General features: G+C 30.4%; 1 protein-coding gene across 1 annotated transcript in view; it reads right to left on the bottom strand.

The window, feature by feature from the left end:
* Positions 1 to 19,287, bottom strand: part of LOC134277489 (uncharacterized) — a 37,479-nt gene extending 18,192 nt beyond the window's left edge. Inside the window, exons 1-13 of the mRNA XM_062759817.1 lie at positions 19,172 to 19,287; positions 12,851 to 12,945; positions 11,114 to 11,233; positions 9,538 to 9,639; positions 8,878 to 9,018; positions 8,329 to 8,434; positions 6,781 to 6,818; positions 5,972 to 6,106; positions 5,783 to 5,873; positions 4,891 to 4,925; positions 4,613 to 4,753; positions 3,448 to 3,535; positions 62 to 132 (exon numbers count right to left, since the gene is read on the bottom strand). Coding sequence (XP_062615801.1) covers positions 62 to 132; positions 3,448 to 3,535; positions 4,613 to 4,753; positions 4,891 to 4,925; positions 5,783 to 5,873; positions 5,972 to 6,106; positions 6,781 to 6,818; positions 8,329 to 8,434; positions 8,878 to 9,018; positions 9,538 to 9,639; positions 11,114 to 11,233; positions 12,851 to 12,945; positions 19,172 to 19,217 — 1,209 coding nt within the window. The 5' untranslated portion in view covers positions 19,218 to 19,287. The remainder of the gene's footprint in view (positions 1 to 61; positions 133 to 3,447; positions 3,536 to 4,612; positions 4,754 to 4,890; positions 4,926 to 5,782; positions 5,874 to 5,971; positions 6,107 to 6,780; positions 6,819 to 8,328; positions 8,435 to 8,877; positions 9,019 to 9,537; positions 9,640 to 11,113; positions 11,234 to 12,850; positions 12,946 to 19,171) is intronic.
* Positions 19,288 to 20,041: the final 754 nt, after the last annotated feature.

Here is a 20,041-nt window from a genome sequence, read left to right on the forward strand (position 1 = left end):
AATGAAATGTCAAATGATCTGATTTAGATAATTATAAATTGATGCATAATTTATACGTTACCCCAACTTCATTAGTTGCTTCTTCGATTTGTGGAACAGGGACTTGTGAAAAATCATCCTCAGGTTTGGAACCTATGAATATAGTTCCCCATACATTTATTTTATGTTTTATTTATTGAAACAAAAATTCCATGAGTCATAACGCTCACCAGAATTATTTTAGATAATTTGAATATTTATTGACTAAAAATGTTTCCATATCAATTTGATTAACCATGGCTGTGCTGTTTTTGAGAAGATTTTATTGAAAGAATGTTTCCAAATCAATTTGATTAATAACAATGGCTGTGCTGTTCTTGAGAAGATTTTTTAACAAAATTGTCCTATATATTTTTTTATATGTAGACTATATATCGCCTCCATCCCTCGATTCGTGATATGGAGGTACTTTGTTTGGTTCTATTTTCTGGCGCTGCGTTAAACCATGGATATAAATAGAGATAGGGACTTTTCCTTCGCAAAACCCCCGGGACTTGAAGCAGAGGTCACAAATCTTTTGAAAGAGACATTATAAATCGAGCTGCGGTGTCACGGTAGGTGTGGCAAGATAAAGAGCCCTCGCCCTTCATTTGCCCTTAATGGCGTGTAAACGTCAAATCTTAAAGGGGCCTGGACACAGTTTCAACTGATTTTTTAAAAAACAATTTCAATTTTTACAATGCCTACCTAAGGCATTATCTATTGATTAGCAAAAATTTGAACATCATTTGTTGATTAACAAACAAGATACAGAACTTAAAGTCCTTCATAACGTAAACAAGGTTCGTGCCTTGCTTTTGTTTACATATAGAAAATATCATATTTATAACAAAATGAAGTTCAGCAAATCAATAGTAACTGTCGAATTGTATTTAAAATTAACTTTTATTTGAAATTATCTACTTTGAACGAACATATATTATAATATTAACCTATGTAAACAAAAACATGACACCAGCCTTGTTTACATAAAGATTTGGAGCTCTAAATCTGTCTTGTATTTGGACAACTGGCGTTCAATTTTTTGATGATCATTAGAAAGACCCTAGTTAAATATCTGTAAAAATGAAAAAATAAATTTTGAAATTTTAGCTGAAACTGTGTCCATGCCCCTTTAAAGCCCTTCACCTGCATATGATGACATTTCAAAGAATTAATAATTCTCGGTAAGATGTAATAAGATGTAACCAAAATGTTAAACTTTGCTGTCAAATCTTGGATTTACCCTACCCCCAGGTACCATGACTTAAACGGACTTGGAATTTGCAAGCCGGAGATGTTCCCAGATAAATATGACAACTTTAATATGTTCTTCAGAGGGAAATGTTACGATTTTTCACCTTTAAAATTCTTATGTGAAACTTTGATCACCATTTTACACTTAGTCCTACCCCTGGGGGTCATGATTTGAACAAACTTGAACCTATGCTATAAAATGATGTTTCATTTATATTCAATTTTTCTGGTTCACGATATATAGATTTCAAATTGATTCCATTGATTTTTCACTAATTCCTAGTTATTATGTCTTTTCGTAGAGTGCTGTCCTTCATTTAAGCATTGAATCTCCTTCACCCAAGCATGCTTTGTGAAAAACATGTTGTAATTGATCTAATACTTCTTGAAATTAATCAAAAAATGAGCTATGTTTACCAACGATCTGCCAAATAAGATCAGAACTTGAGTTTTCACATGAGTTAAGTTCAAAGTAATTTATAGTACATGGAGTATTTTGAGATAAGAAACACTATTCAATATCAAAGTCCATCAAAGAATACAAAATAGAAGCAGAGCAAACAAAGACCTCCAAAACATCGAAGGTGGTATCAGGTGCCATGGAGGAGTGAGCATCCCCTGTCGACCGGTCACACCCGCCGTGTGCTCTCTGTCATAATGGGGTAATAACGGAACAATCCGTCGTCATGTCAGTGTATAAATAATGGACTAACAATTAGTATGAAAAACATTAATCAGCATTTGACTCAATAATAAATTTTATTATATGATTGAATAATTTCCATCTCTCTGATTGGCTGAGATCCAACATTGTTAGAAAAATACTACGTTGTATTGACCTGCACGTGACGTTCCAGGTTAATAAAAGTATTTATTTCCTTTACATTGATCTAAAAATAGATCGGGAAATTCCAAATTGATACAAATTGTTTTGGAAAGCTATTTAAACGACTATGACTTTTTTTTCATGTGAACAAAACATAAGCGAATATATATTTTCGGGTGAGGGTGGTAAGAGGGGATGCAGGGACACCCCTCCAACACTTTTACTGAACAACAATTTTTACTTTTTGGCAGTCAGTTTTCCCTGATAATACTCCTTCCTTTCAAAATCTATCCTACAAAAAAGACTGACATTATATTTTTTTTTCATGGCAACTAAAATTGATAAAAAACTTCAAATTGATACGACTGGTAAGGCTTATTTACATTTTGATTCTGCTTCTCTTTTGTATTTGGCTAGGACTTAATTAAATGCAAACAAGTAATGGGCTTTATCATTTTATCAGTGAATCATATAATAAAACAATTATTGCTGTTTTTTGAGGTCAATACAATGATTTAGCCATCTTCGAAGTACAATATTCACCTCGCCCGAAAACAGCAATAATTGTATAGTATTTGCTAACAAGGTCATTGTATCGACCATAGAACTTACAAAATGATGACTTTGAATGAGACAGCTGAAATTCTTGTCAATAATTTACCTCGTTTTAGAAATTGTTCATATGTAGAGCATGCTCTTGCGTATCGAATCAACTGAGATATATAAACTCCGTATGCAGGTGATGAAGGTATATTGCTACACAAGTAAGGGAAGTTAACGATTGAAAAGTTAAAGTTATCTCGTTTGTCATAAAGCTCGGCTGTTAGATTACCATGAACGTCTTTTTCAAATAAAATAACTTAATATGAAACAGATTTGTCAGACTCTGTGGTATCTTTTGTTCCAAGCTCACCAGGATATATAACATCGACATAGGAATGAAAATTACCATTGTTAATTGACAATACGTCGTCGATATATCTAATGTCGAGTTGAAGGCCGAAGGTGTCCTTCTTTTCTTGCATAAGAATTTGCGTAAAGTCTGCTTCATATGAATACAAAACAGGTTTGCTATTAATGGAGCACAATTGGTACCCATAGGAATTCCATTAGATTGTTGGAAGACCTGGTCTCCAAAATCCACATAGATATTGCCAATCAGAAACTCAATTATCCTTTTTTATGCTGTGAGACTTCAGATTATTTGTGTGTGCAATCAGAATGTGTTTTCACAAAATAATTTTGCAAATGACCAATGACTAGGTAAGTGGATTTACGAGTTCCGTTTTTATTGAAAAAGCTCAATGATATAAAAAAATCTAATTGCTAATCGTCTAATAGCTTACCGTCACAAAGTTTAATAACCTTGCAAATTTCATCTCCAGTGAGTCCATCGATAACTGCCTGGACAATTTTATCTTTGAATTCATCACACTGTTGTGAAATTTAAAATGTGTTTATATATGAATATGAATGGGTATATACGAGGGTTGTCCGTAATGTTCGTGGACAAGATAAAAATTAAATAAAGTTGTGTCATTGATATTTATTATTAACATATTTTTAATCCTTTACTTAATATGAATTGAAAAATGTAAAATTTTATTTAATTTCAAATGTGTAATTACAATTATGGCTTCATAATTAGACTTGGAAAGGAGACCCAGAGCACCGCAAAATTTTGATTAAAATTTTTTTTTTATTTTTATAAATTACATTTTTATTTTATAAAATTCTGTAGAAATCTTGCTGACTTTTACATTATTGGTTTGACAGAAGTGTTCACATCAAACATGCAAAATTTGAACGTTCAAAGTCTCAAAATGGCTGAGCAATCAAAGTTAGAACATATTAAGACAGGATCGGAATTGTTAAAAAAAAATGGACGTTCTCGGAATAGATGAAGCAGTGAGCAGTGATAAAATTCTGCGTAGACATCGGAAAAACACCTACAGAGACCAATACATTCTGTAAACAATCGGGAAAACATAGTTAAAGAAGCTGTTTATTAGTATTTAAGAGCCATATAATATTTTCGGACAGAAGGTACAGTTTACAGGATGACATGTGTGAAGGAAAAAATGAATTTCACAACGTGCCGTATTTCCGTAAATAAAATCGTTTTACACGGACGGAGGTTGGATGATTGCAGGATATGAGACAGGCATTTTAAAATATTATTTCACGTATGAAACCTGAACATTTTGTGCACATTTTTATGACTGGTTAAAGCGACATAAGAAATGTATTTAGTTAAATGGTGACTATGTTGAGAAAAGTTACATATAATCGTATTAAGCTTTTGACGTCGGGTAACGTCAAGAATTTTCGTTTTAGTGCTCCGGGTATGAGTGTGTGTCTTTTTTTGTATCTGATAAAAATATAACTATTTGTGCTTTGTTTTTGTTGAAAACATGCATAGTAATAAAATGAAACATGATTTTAATAAAAATAATAGTTTCATATATTTTATCAAAGTTTGTCAGTAATTAGCAATGAAAATCTACTCACAAAAGATTTGATTTCTGGAGGCAGGCTGTCACAGAACTTCATCACAGCTTCTTCAACTTTCTCTTTTGTGTCATTTGTGATTAAATATTTGTCCAATTCGTTTATCAGAAGTTTGCAAATTTCACATTCCAATGGATTGGCCTGCGAGACAAAATTATATCAACATATAAGTAATACTTGTTGGTTGGTTTTCTATATGTATTTCGCCTGTGTTTATAATACTTTTCCTATAAAATGCATAGAAGTAAGATATATTAAAAATATAACTATATACGTACCTCGTCTTTGCGATTGAATTCGACTAATTCTGCATCTGAAACAAAGAATATGCAAACAAACAGTATTATGATAACTATCACAGCCTTCCCTCCCAGAATTTAAATGATAGGAAAAATGTATATTCAAGTCAAAGGTTAGAGTAAAAAAAATTGTTATTTTTGCAGATAGAAAAAAATTATGAAATGAAAAATCTCTCTGCATTCCACAGAAAAATATCACAGTTAAAACGTAAATATGTTTTACGTACTAATTTAAATATTCCTACTAAATAAACAAGACTTTAGATAATAAAGCATTGGAATGTTTACCATAATATTTTGAATTTTTGTCATTTTATAGAGAATTAGTGTACATAAAAACCCTGTTATGTCTGTACAAATGTACGCATTCTTGACACACAAAACGATAATTAAATATAGGCTTAAACAATGCTTTGTGTCCGTATTGCTGTTCTTTAAATTCAGAGAGATACATGTGATGAATAGAACCTCACAAATCTGAAATTTTGGAGACACAAAACAAACACCCTTTTTGAATGTATTGAAAAGAACGAAGTCATACCTTTGCATAATTTGATAAAACAGTTACATATTTTGAAACTTGGACAATATATTACTCTACTGCTATTTCAGATATAAACAAGTAGCCATATATACGCCTCGTTCATACAAAACTTTAAAGTTTTTAAGACTTTCGGTACAATAAAAATGTGATTGAAATTGCAAAGATGAATATTTTTGATTTGAGAGTATTGTTATATGTCTTTTTCAAAGAGGCTGCAAACAACAATTTAGAGGGATGTCGTTTTTTGAATGAGATTATTTTAGCATACAATGGGATAAAATACAAACATACATGATGTGAATTCTACCAACAACGTAATATACGTACTTTGGGAGCAGAGCTTCAGATACACACAGGTAGAGGCAGGGTCAAATCCTGCTTCCAGGTGTTTAACAATACCAGGGGCCAAAGTGTTACACTACAAAATAATAAAAGGGATTAAATCGTTCAGAGGATGTTGTATGATATGATAAATAATTCAGGAAATTTAAATTTGATTTAAAAAGAGACATGTACCAGTATCTTAAATGCAGAAGGAAGTTTATTGCAGACTTTGCTAACGGTTGTATTAATTGTCTCAGATGATGCATTTCTCTTGATGTACCAATCCACTTCAGTTACAATCAGTTTACAAACTTCACATATTGGGTCCTTCATAAACATAAAGAACAAATCGAAATGAAACATTTGTTTAATATACTTTTGCTATTTATTGTTTTCCAATTTGTTTTTGTTAACACATGTTGCCCTTTTATTTAGTCAGTCCACAGATATATCAAATTCACAGAAAAGCATATCAACATAACACACCGGATCGATATGCTTTGGAGTTAATGTGCAATTTCACGAAAAAAGGAAAAAAATTAGGAAAAGGTTAACAAAAATATTTTCGCTCAAAATAATATTTTTTTTTCATTTACTGAATATTCAATTTTTTCAGGTATGTATATTTTTATATGAAAAAGAAACTGAAAGAATGTATCGAGCTATATATTCAGTAACTGAAAATGGACTCCTGGTGGTAACATTGAATGTAATTCTAACTGATTATCGACGTACATGAATATATTCGAGTAGTGAAGATTAAAATTTAACACCATGCAGCTCTTAGTATTTTGTAATTTCTAATATAAACTTGAATGAATAAAGGTTATTTCAAATAAGTTTTAGCTGATTCACATAATCACATAAAGTAACCGCAAACTCTGTAGAAAAGATAAATTCATGGCTATTTTCGTTCGTAAATTTTGTGTTGAATGTATATATATCTGATGCCCGATGATCCATTTTTGTCTTTAATTTTTTGACAGTTAAGCAGGACGTACCTCTGTCGGTTGATTTGTCTGTACTTTGTTGCTCTTATCTGTGGATAGAGAGTCTTAAAATGTAAAAGTAAATGATTTTAAAGTAAACTTGACATTATTTTAAGTTATAATTATACCTGCGCATTTTAACTAGAGAAAGAAATTATTAAATATTATAATATAATATGATATTTTCGAATTTTTAATCTTAAACAAATGAACTAACAAATTAAAAAAAATCTAGCTCAATGAAATAGGGTACAGTGGAACCTCATTTATCCAGACGCTTTGGTTCCCAGTCAATTTACCCGAATATGTGAAGCGTCCGGATATCTGAATTACCAGTAAAATGAGACAAAATAACGTTAAAAAATTCTGTTCCCATAAATAATTGTCCGGAAACTGAAGCGTCCGGATATCTGAGAGTCCATTGTATATCTCATTTTTGAGGACATTGTTATTTTATTTATTCATTTATTTTTTTTTTTGCAAACCCTAGTAATTCTATAAGGAAAGGTAATTATTTAATATTGAACACAGTAGAAAATGGTTCAATTAATTTGTATCTGAACTGAAGATATAAGATATAAGGAAACCATGAATATAATATTTGTTTACACCCTGAATTATCTACGTTTCGTGTTTTCTCTCGATCATGACATGGAGCACACGGTGGGTATGACAGGTCAGCAGGGGATGCTTACTCCATGGCACCTGATTCCACCTCTGATGTTTTAGAGGTCCGTATTTGCTCTGCCCCTATTTTGCAATTTTAATGGACTTCTAGCTTGAATACTGTTTGTTATCTCCACATATCGTATTTACTCGTTAGTATCATGCATATTTGATACATAATAATGCGTTGCTTTTAAGCTTTTTTAAAGGTCAGAATATCATTTTGTTATCTACAAAAGTTATCTTTCTCAAAAAATTAATTGACCAAAAATGAAAATTCTACATTAAGTAAATGATTAATAATTATAAGAAAATTAAAGATAGAATTAATGAATTTAAACAGTGTAAATGAATCGAGTGTTACTATTTTAGGTAAAATAGTTTTATTTGCCCTCAAAACCAATTGCAAAAGAAAACAGAAGCTAACATTTGTTATATAAAAAATTGACTTTACAATAGTCCTCATTATCGAACTTAAAGTAAGTTTTCTTTCATTAAAAACAATTTGTAGGGTGATCAGCAATTTTCCACATTAATTAAAAATTTGGGAACTTTTAAAAATAAAATCGAACATCTGGCAGTAGTTAATGTTTATTGGTTGCTTATTCTCCAATGAAAATTGTCTTTCAATCAAATTAGTGATTAAACAAACAATTTTATTTAACTCAGTTGACATTCAAAAATATAAACTTATGTAACCAACAATAAATTTAATGTAATTCTCCGTCTTACACCTAAAGCTGTTGATTTAATCATTTTATTTTTCTTCAATTGGAATATTGCAAAATTAATCAGAAATGTCACCGTTTCCCACCATTGAGATTTAACATTTACTTATGTGTTATCTCTTTTAATTTGTTAATTTTGTTTGTAAAATTGAAATAAATTTATTACCTGCTAATGTACCTCCCTCTGTGCATAATTTAAGTTCATCACAAGCTTTCTTTGGATCGACACCAGAGACGATCAGTTCTATGATCTGCGGTGCATAGGCATCGCACTAAAACAATTTCATGTGCAATTATTAAATTAAGTTCCTTCAATTCGTCTTCATGTAAGAGAAATGGAAGGTAAATATATAGAAAGTAAGATATTTCAATAAATTCTCCCTCTGAGTTACATGTACATTCAAACAAAAGTGCTAGTTAAAAGAGATAGTATGCTATATGGAAATAAAGCATAGTATCATTTGAAATCACATACAATTATATTGTAATTTTGTTTTTCAGAGTGTTGTTGATATTAAAATCAACGTCTAATTTCAATCGATTTTAACAAGTTAAAATATATCGATTTGTTTTTGTGTAGCAAATAACGTTAATCATTTCTTAACAAGTTATTCTTTAAAAATACATGTATGTGTCAAAATATGCCACAGCCCAAAATTCAATTTTGAAGATTTTACCCTCCATATTTGTTCATAACAATCTTAAATGTACTCACAAATTTTTTGAAAGCATCTGGTAGTGCATTGCAGAGGTTGTGGACAGTTTTTATGACCAATTCCTCAGATTTGTTCCCTTGCAGGAGATTGTCAAATTCTGTCACTAAAAGTTTGCAAATTTCACATTCTATCTGGTTTGCCTAGATAATTAAAATGAAACTGGTTAAATATTTCTCATTTTAAATACATTATTTAGTCATTTTGAATTCCTCCTATGTTTATGGACGCTAACTCCTATCCCTTCAAACCTAGAATGTGTGCATGTTTGATTTGTCAAGCATTTTGTAAAGTTAGCTTTCATTTTTTCCTTCTTTCCCCATTCCTCTCGTCAATTCGATGTCGCTATACATGACTGAATTTATGTTTATTTAAAGTTATGCTTTTATCATGGCGTTTGGGCTTTAAATAAAGGTATAAAATAAAGAAGATATCATGATTTGCTCAACGAATTTGTATTATTTAATTATCTTATAAAACAATTATGTATATTCGAACTTGTTAACATTGTACTTCTTATGTATTTAAATCATTACAATGACTGAAATTAAAACAGCAATAATTGTATGATAATGAAGAAACTATTGCCTTCATTGGCAAACCATTAGTCAGGGCAATCATTAAGAAATAAATGTAAAATTAAGATTAATATTATTAAATACCTGTGCTAGTGTTGGTTCACTTATAACATCAGATATCTTCCTTTCTAAATCTTCTGTTGGTTTTGGACAAACATCTAGCTGAATGCATATACTCTCTGGATCCTGAAAATATATTGACATGTTTTAGAATACTCTTGTCGCAAAATTGTATCCTCGGTCGATTCCTATTTATCTAGAACTTTGTAGCTTGAAATGTTATCACAATATATTTTAAGCGGCAATAATCCAGAGAAATATTTTATAGTTTTTTTTTAACATTTTGTAGTTAACTGTATGCATTAGTCGTGAATCTATTCAGTTGTAGACAGGATATCGACGTATATTACAAAAGGTTTAACAGATATAGAATAGTACATGTATATAATATATCAGACAACTTCAGGATTACCTGTCACACAGTGTATGAGAGTATTAGAGTAAAACATTATAAATTTCAAATTAAATATGAAATTATTAAAATATTTCTTAACCTCTTATGAATTCATTTGTCTCTTTTACCGATAAAGATTCAAACACTTCTAAAAACACTTCTTTTAAGAATAAAAGCCATAAAATTTTCTGACAGCAGAGATCGATTTCAATTAATTTCTGAATTTGGGTTAATAAAAAGATCATCAAATATTTATGACATTGTTTAATTAAAGTGTAGTCCGCCCTATATGTGTGCAAGTATACGATGAAAAAAAATAAGCAAAAGATAAACATTACTGTTCACTTTACTCCCAAAGTGGCTTGGAATGCCTTAAAGCAAAATGAGCTGCATTTTTGAAAATTCTATTTTGCTGTTAAAATGTGTTATTATGATACATCTGTATGTAACTCAAACATTTATGATCATTTAGACTAAAATAAAGCAGACAAAAGACTTCTACATACAATCCAATATACAGTTTTATATATGACATCATTATTGTACAGGACGACAATAATGTAATAAAGATTCAATCGAAGCTATTAAATAGTTCTTCCATCGAAAATATGAACAGCAGAATTTTATCTACGTTATTTTTTCTGACATTGAAATAGTTATTTATAATTTTGCAACAAAAGATTCCGACATCAAAGTTGCAGCTCACATTGCTTTAATAGTCATTGATTTCAGTTTTAAAAAATAATATTAGATAAAGTTTGTAAACGAACAAATTCTTAGAATAAAAAAAGAATAATTTGGCCATTAAGATATCAGAAAAATATCGTATTTTTATGCATTGCAGACAAAAATGAATTAGGCACGATCGACCAATCGCAAAATTACATGGTCATGATGGAATATCATTTTCCCTTTACTTTCATGATAATTTACAGTTCAGGATCTCTTGAAATTAAACCATATTCTAAAATATTTAATTTTCTAAGTTAGTTTGCCTTATTCAGGGCAACTATTGAATGGTAATACACAGGTTTAATAATGATTAATTTTTTAAATGACAATAAAATAATGCTGACAATTCAAATGAATGTACATTCGTTGTTAATGAATATCTATGAATTATGCAAGTCATTTAATTTTTCCTTTCTTCATTGCTGTAATACTTGACTATACAATGTAAAATATGGATGATTAAAACCAACCTACCAGCTTTTGTGATAGTGTATTGAATATGTCCGGGGCCTTTGATCTGACAAACCCAAGACAGTCCTCCACGTGAGATGTTAGTCTGCTGCAGATATCTTCCAGTTTCGCCTCAACTGTAAACTAAAAAAATGCATTTCTTTATAAGCAGAAAGGTAGATTTTTTAAAGACATTTATTCAAGTATAAATTTTTCTTAAAGGTTTGATTCGAACAAATCAACTTACATGTACTCGTATATTATTTAAAGTTCTCAAAAATGTAAAATGGTGCGCCGAGCTATATGGTAAGTATTGGTTCTGTCTCTACAAATAGCTTGTCAATTTCGTCCTGATAAATGACTTAATTAGGACTCCATGCATGTATGAATTAGTTTCTCATAAATTTTTTTAGTTCATTGTGAGGAGAATCTTTTCATAACTTTAATATATCATGATATTGTCGAACCATTTTGAGTTGTTTTCCCGAAATGCTTTATGATTTTTTTTAATTATATAAACCTAACATTTGAAATGGACAAAAATTGACTCAGGAAAAGAGATTTTCAAGATGTCATAGATTTTTAATATCATTTATTTGTACAATCATACATGACAAAAGTCGCTATTTAAAAGTCGGGTTGGATAGCATTTTTTCCGTTCTAATACTGAAAAAATTAGAAAACAGGATTTATGATAATTTTTGGAAGAGAATTCTCCAAACATTTTGAAAAGATGTGTCGTGGTTTTCAGCCAGTCTTAAAAAGACAGATTTAAAATATATTTTCTTTTTGGTTTATTAGTTTGTAATAAACATTACGTCATGAGTAACTACAAGAAACTTTTGGATAGGAACTTTTGTCAAGATTTTGTAAGGAGATCCCTTTACTAATTGTTCTAATCATTTAGTTTGATTTTTCCATTTAGCAATCTCGGAGTGATAAAATGCATTTACTTAAAAAAATATTAAATTAACTGATCATGAAACTGTTACACATCTGAAGGACAGATGATAAACATTTTTTTTTTCTCGGAGGACACTAAATAACATGTCACAGGTTTTGAAAAGTGGATAATTCGTTAGCATTTTTCTACTAAGACTTGGAAAATGAAATAAACTTGGAAAAATATTAGTGATACTTCAGTACTTTAAAAAAATATACCAAACCAGGTGATTTTTTTTTAGGGAAAACAAAATGATAAAAAATCAGAAAAATCACATGGGCTGATTTTTACCATTTTGCTTTTCCTCATAAATTTTGTCAGGCTTGGTATATTTTTCTAAAGTTTTTATTACAGTTTTAGCATGAAGCTAAAATATTCATCTGCAATCTTTTACTGAATGTGATTTGTCTATATCTGTATTTTATTGAAGGATTCATGAATATTTTCGAAGTCTATTTCATTTCCTGGTCTAATTAGTAAAAAAGTCTAAGAATTATACAGTTTTTAAAACATGTGACATGATGTTAAGTCTCCTTCAAAGAAAAAAAATGTTTGTTTCCTCTGTCCTTGGCTTGCCAGGAAAATGTTATCTCACTAATTTATCAAATTAGCAATGACTAAGTTTCTTTTCATGAGACTAAAGTGTTAATTATACCTACAAAAGCAAAAAAACCATTACCAACTTTTTCATCCAATCAGCAATATTTAATTAAGCAGTTGATTAAATTCATGGGAATTTCCCATTTTAACTGCCACCTTAAATAATTATGTTTATATCTTGTGTAATTTTAATATTCAACGTGTAGATTTTACCCTACCTGTGTGGCATTTTCCGCAACGAGTTTCTGGAGATCATGAACCGCCACATGGCAAATCTCACAGGTAATAAGGTCAGAATGAATGTTTGGTGCAGCTGTGAATGAAATAATGTTTAATCAAGATCCCTTATCACAAACTACTCGTACATATTTTTACTCAATTGATGTCCTTAGGATAAAATGATTTAGTGCAAAGTTTTCGTACCAGTGGATCATCGCTCAATGCAAAAATGTCAATGTGTGTACAGCACTTAATATGAAGCTACATGTAGCAATTTGTGGCATCCAAGTTTGAGGGATGCTTTTAAAAAGGGACGTAATACTTTAAAAACAAAGAAAAACTTTGATAAGAAAGAGAGAACAGCAAAATGTTGACGGAAAAATAATAATATTACGAGGACCGTTCAAAAATTACGCGGACTTGTTGCACAGAAAAAATATTTGACGACATAATCGGACAAAACGTGACACATGATATAAAAAATTCTTTTAATTACTTATATGGTCTTCAAAATTTAATATCTAAATGTTGTAAATTGGTATCAATTTTTGGTGATTTATCAGGACATATCATTAAGTCACGGAGCAGCAAAATCTTCGACGTCACGGACATTATAAAAAAATTAAAATAAAAAAAGAGTTTTCATTTTCTCAACATTTTCCCAAGAGTTCCTGTACAGTTTGAGTTACCTTATCTATTCAACTCCATAAACCATTTTTGTCAAGCTTAAAATCGATATAAAACAAGTAAAGATATTGTTTTTTGTTTTAAAATAAAAAAAAACTGCAGGTTTTTATGAGATATAGCTTGACATTCAATTTGGTCATTCTCAATCACGTTCTTTACAGTCCGCATCAAGATTTCGTCGATAATCTTCTTCCCGTCCTCCCGTCCTCCCGTATAGCCTTTTTACAGAAGTCTAACGGTCTTAAATTCCAATTTGCTACATGTATTTGTAGACAAATGTCACGAATACCCTAGTTTACTACATGTTTTATTATGCATATTTTGGATCTATGTTGACGATATCTTGAGCATTACACATAATTTAGCAAAAAGGTGGTGCTCCGTCAATGTAATTTTCACAGGAATCGCATCGGAGAAAAATCACTTTATTTCTGTTAGTAATTCAAATATCACGTCAGAAATCTAAATACATAATAATAAAACAATATAAAGATACATTTGAGAAAATTGTCGAAAAATATCGCGAATTATAGAAAATTAATGAGTTAAATTTTGGATTCCGCATGTTTTTATTTCATTTTTTTTGTCGTGCTCCGTACCTCTCCATCAGCAATTTTTATGAGAATTTTTCTAAAATATAAAATTTTTGCTCAAAATGTACTGGAATCTTTGAGATATATATTTCTGTGGAAAATCATAACTATATGACGTCTGTAAGAGTAAGTAATAGCCGAGTCCGCGTAATTTTTGAGCGGATTCATTTCTCTACGAAATGAAATAAGCAGATATCAAACAGTATTCAAGTCCATCCAAACAATATAAATCAGGAGCCGAGTAAACATTGACCTCTTCAATATCGGATCTGAGATGGGGTGCCATAAACACTTCAGTCTGCAAATAATGGATTAGCAATAAGTATGGAAACTTCAGTTAGCCTGTTTGACTTAATGATGTATAGATTGAATTTGCTGGCAAAGTCATATTTCTAATATAACTTGTAAAATAAAGACTAAAACGAGGTTTTGATATTCTTGTTTCATGAACTTGTTTGTCAGTAGCTTTCCACAGTTTGTTTGAATATTGTTAGTACATGGCGCATTTTCTTGCATATCGAAGAGATATACATAAACACCATATGCAGGTGATGTGGTATAATACTACAGTTGGGAAGTTGACAATTTCAAAACTGTAATTAAGGTAATCATATTTTTTTAGTTTACTTTTATTAGTCCCCTACCGGTGAAACCGAAGGGGACTATAGATTTCCTCTGCGTTTGTCCGTCTGTCCGTCCAGTTGTCTGCCCCCGTCGGTCTGACAGTCTGTCCTACTTGGTTTTCCGCAATTTTTTTCTAAACGCTTGCAGATATTGAGCTGAATTTTGGTAAACATATGTTTTTATTATCAATTGATAAAACGTAGACAATAAATATCTGTCTGTTTTTCTTCCAAGAACTCTGCTATATTGAACATAAAAATACGCCCACCGCTTAACAATGTCAAAAATTGATACCAATTTACAATAGGAGCCTTTCAAATTACAAAACTTTATTAAAAGACTTGGTATCCAGAGACTATAGTAATGATTTAAAGACAGAACTTCAACATTCTTTAAATATCGACTTCATTGTACTTGTGTGTAGATTCAGAGTTATTTTTAACAAAAAGAGTTGTTGAAGACCTATATATTATGAGAATCGAACATTTCCGAATTATATACTGAAGGAAAAAGAAACGCATAAGAACATAATATATGAAAACATTTTGACTCATAATTTTCATCCGAATACATACAGAAACTCTCTGCTTTAATTTGGTCCGCCAGCGTGGCAACGTCAATTTTACTCTCACACGCGCACGAACGCGTCGTATGCGTAATGTTTTTAAAATGTTCACAATGGGAAAATGTAACCAGTGTTAGGGGAGACTTTCTTACCTTTTTATTCACGTGTACCAAACCAACCGGATTCTATCCTAAATCGAAATTTGAGAGATTCATTGGGCGGGGGGATTTGTTGGCTTTCGAATGTTACAGCTACTCTCAGCCATGAAGACCACCGTCGGAAGGGTTAAATAATAATCCTATGAGAAAGATAAATGCTCTGACGAACTCAATGCACAGGAGAACGAAGGCTGTTACTGAATCGCAAGGGAGATGATAAGAATTTTTATTTTAATTGTTGAGGGGTATTGACTCATCAATTTCAATAACTCATGAATAATCAGTCAAACTTACACAAGATTTTGGTAACTTGTTGATTAAAGATGAATTGAAATGTTTGATAACAATTCTGGAAATCATATTCGAAATGATAGTTTTAATTTAATTCAGAAGTTTATTATGCGTTTCTTTTTCCCTTCAGTATAATTTTATTAAAGTTAAAATTCTAGTGAAGGAGTGTGTGTCTTTATATATAATGGAAAAACCTTTTCTTCTGATGTTTTGAGGGATTGGTTAAAAAGTGGTGAAATTTAATATGTTTTGGCTTCTTGGAAAATTCGGTGACATTAAGTTTACTTAAAGTTCCTTTGAGTTCCTCAAAGTTTTATTTATATAAAGTGTAATTTCTAAAATATTTCTATGGCACAATCCGTCAAAAGTTTCTCCTTTCTGGAAAGAGATAGTAGTGAAGATCAAAGTCATATTGGATGATTTGAATGTTAACAGTATTATATAATAAAATGTGATTTTTAAAAATTCATTCCTTACAAAATTAAATGTGAGTATAAGATGATTTTCAGACTTCAAATGAAAACTAATTTCTTAAATAAATTCATAATAAGGACCCCCCCCCCCCCAAAAAAAAAAAAAAAAAACCAAAGACGTTTTTTAAGTCTTGTTGCTGGTACCAGAATAAATTTTTCAAGTTATCTGTCTTATTCTTAACCACTTTCGATTAAGTGAAAACAGGAGGATAAGATGGTTCTTATTTTGCCTATAAACTTCCTAAAACCACTATTCAATATATTTTATATTTCTAAAGTTTTCAGGTCTCCTACGCCAAATTTAGTCCAAATTGATTTTAGTCAGAACTCCAAAAAGAAAGCTTTATCACTTATTCAAAGATCAAAATTCCCTGTATTTAGCTTCTTGTAAGATTTTTGCTTTTATTATGTTAATTTGAACTGTAATGAAATGCTGTGCCCGGCAAAGACTATAGCTGATAGAAGCCGAAAAACAAGAATGTTCAAAGTATTAGTTCATGTATAATCCGTATTTTTAAAAATCAAACAGACTAATTTATTCATATGTGGAACATGCACTATAATACCATCATGCAGATGGTAAATGAAAAATTAAAGAGCACAAATGACGAATATATGTAGGTAGCAATCATGGATTTTCCATCAAATATACTCGGCCTTTGTCCCTTTACACTTTGCAGAATTTTTAATTTGGAAAAAAAGAGAGTTAATACTAATTGTTAGTCTATTATCTATACACTGAATTCTGAATTCTTTGGTTTCTGACTAGATGAAATATTCAAAGTATATTTGCTTAAGTTTCTTGTATATTTAGATGTAATATGTTTAAAATACCATATTTTCTTTCCTCATCACAATTTTACAACTTTAAATAGAAATGGTAAACCGCGTTTGAAAACTAGAATGGACTATATTTTTGGCGAAATGGTGGCGTATGAAAATATCTTCTTTTTACATCTCAAAATTATTATAAAACAATGAATTTAGTTATAATTTTTACACAATCAAAGACTTGAACAACTTTTCAAATGTAAGTTTAATTAATAATAATGGACTAAAGTTCTCAATAAATGATTTTTCAAACAAACTAGAAATATGCTAACTTTTATAAGCTTCCAATCTGAGTACAGATTTGAGCCAAAATTCCATAAAAAGTAATTTTTTTTCTCTCTTAGTAAACGATCAAAACATTTTTGGTTTTTGTCTCATTTTGTATCTTTATGTGACAACTTTACCATTTTTGAAAATGAGAAAAATTTAAATATAAGAAGCATATAAAAATAACTAATATATCATAAAAATTTAAGAAATATAGAGAATATTCGGATCAGCCAATATCTACTTCAGTTAAATTATTTATGTCAATTTGGCAAAATTATCTTATAGGCCCTTTATGATGGTATCTTTTTTATGCAAAAAGAAAAACATTCAATCTCTTGAAATGCAAGTAGGGATCGCAGAATTAGCAACAAATTTTTTTTTTAATTATTAATGTCGAGGAAAAAGGTACCCCGTATTGGCTTTGACCTGATCTTGTCTCTAATATAAAATGGTCAAATTTAATCTCACTGATACCATCACTTAGTGATATTGTCTTCTTAATTCTGTGAAATTTCATTAATTTTCAAATACAAGAAATATGAGAAGAATCCTACATTCCATAATTTTGATGTCACTTTCCAAATTAAAATGAAATTTAATTAAAAAAAACGATACACAACTATTTTGAGCTATTTGTAATGATTTCTATTAAAATAACCTTAGCGTGTAATCACATGAAATTATTGTATTGGTCTAGATTTGAACACTGAACTTTAAATACTCTTTATCTACTAAATCCTCCTTTTATCTATTGATTGTGTCTACGATATTGTATGATTCTTGCTCTGTTACTTTATACATGCATGACTTTTCTTTAGTTTTATATGTTACCAGTAGTTTTTATTTCGTCGCTGGCCAGCAAATGTAGTTTTAAAAGGTATATGTGCTATCCACGACATAGATGCCATTATGGATTTTCCTGAAAATATTTTTTGTCTTATGACGTTATATTTCAGCAATAGAATACTTAAAAATAATATGACATATCACGAAGTGTCAACTGGCTTAATAATTTCATTTATATTAAGAATTGTGTGGAACAATACTCGGGATGATGGGTCAAAGATGCAAAAAGAAGACCTTGACACTTTGTCTGAATGGATTAAAAGTATCAGATGAATATTTAAATCTCACATCTAGCAGTTGAGGAAAAATATGAAAGCAATCGTTCCATCGGTCTAAAATAAAAAAATATAGATGTCGATAGGCTTCACGATCAGTATATTCTGGTACCAGCAGATAGAGCAGATTACAAAATTTCTTTGCTTGTAAGACTTATTATTTAGTGTATGTTATACGAATTTGGATTGAATTCTGCAAGTAGTAATCCAACGTATTCCCATTGCTCCCTTTTTAAGGAGTGAAATGAAAATAATTTTTAATAACTATACCTATCATGGATTCCTTAACTTTATAAATATCATTACGAAGAATATACATAGCGGTTTTAAATAGATGTTCTACCAAGCTTTTTTTCTTTTTCTTTACTGGATGTCACAGCAGTGGATGAATAACCTTAGAGTACTGTTTAACAATATATTCGAGAAGCGGTGTAAATCCTATTTTGTATTGTTTTATGGACTTTTGAGCTTGAATACTGTTCGTTATCTCCATATGTTTCATGTTGATATTTAACTTTTTTATGGACTTTTAGACATATTTCATCAATACTTTTTAATTTAAAAAGCAAAATAATTTTTTTGCATGCTAGAACCATTTATTACCATTTCTTACAAAGTGATTTTTATCACCTTCATTGAAACTTTTTATGGGAATATCAGTGTATGTGAATAACATAAGCAATTTAAATTTATAAAATAGTAATTACCTGTTACAGATGCAAGGACACAGAATGCAATTATTTCCCTCAGCATTTTCACTGCGACAGTTCCCTTAAACAGTGATATACCAACGATCAAATACGTCTCTAAAATGAATTATCTGATAGATGAGCGCATGTTTGATCATATGAGTAACCTCCTTGATAACCACAGAGTATCGGGTACAGTGACCAGACCATTGTGTTAATCTCGATGAGATACGCCATATCGGAAAGAAGAAAGGCGTGGATCTTATCAGCAAATTCAGGAGCGTAGTTCAAATTATGATAAATGTAGTTTGCTTACATAAAGATATCTATTGAACTAATAAAGATTTCATTTCAGCCTCTTTTTCCTAAAAAAAAAAAGATACCAGGGTATTGTATGGTCAAATTCCGTTTTAGTTTTATCTTTCCTTTTGTTTGCTTTTTCGAGACCTACATCTTCAGTTTGAAATCAAGATATAACAACCAGATAACATGATTTATCCTGAACAGAGTGTTATCCATGACCTGTGGTTACTTAGGTCATATCTCCGACCTCGATTCGGAACAAGAGACTGACCAAAAAAGGCTAACTCATCACTTCACTTCTAAAAATCAGTTCTTTTAAATGAACGAGGGTACATTTGATTGACATTCGTCATAAATGTGGGGTACTTTTAACCTGAAAATTTCACTGATCAGCCACATGAAATTTTAACATTCTTTTAATGCATCGGTGGTCATTTTACTCATCGCTCGCGCTCTCAAGTGCATGTATTTGCACGCAATATGATTTGTTCTTTAAACAAATATGCATATAAAGGTATTATCTCAATTGGCTGAGTAGTGCAATGTAAGATAAAAAATTGAGAAAGAATGTAAAACAATACGTTC

Source organism: Saccostrea cucullata, unplaced genomic scaffold, assembly GCF_032062105.1.
Source record: "Saccostrea cucullata isolate Sc308-1 unplaced genomic scaffold, CSIRO_AGI_Scuc_v1 ctg829, whole genome shotgun sequence".
NCBI lineage: Eukaryota > Metazoa > Mollusca > Bivalvia > Ostreida > Ostreidae > Saccostrea > Saccostrea cuccullata.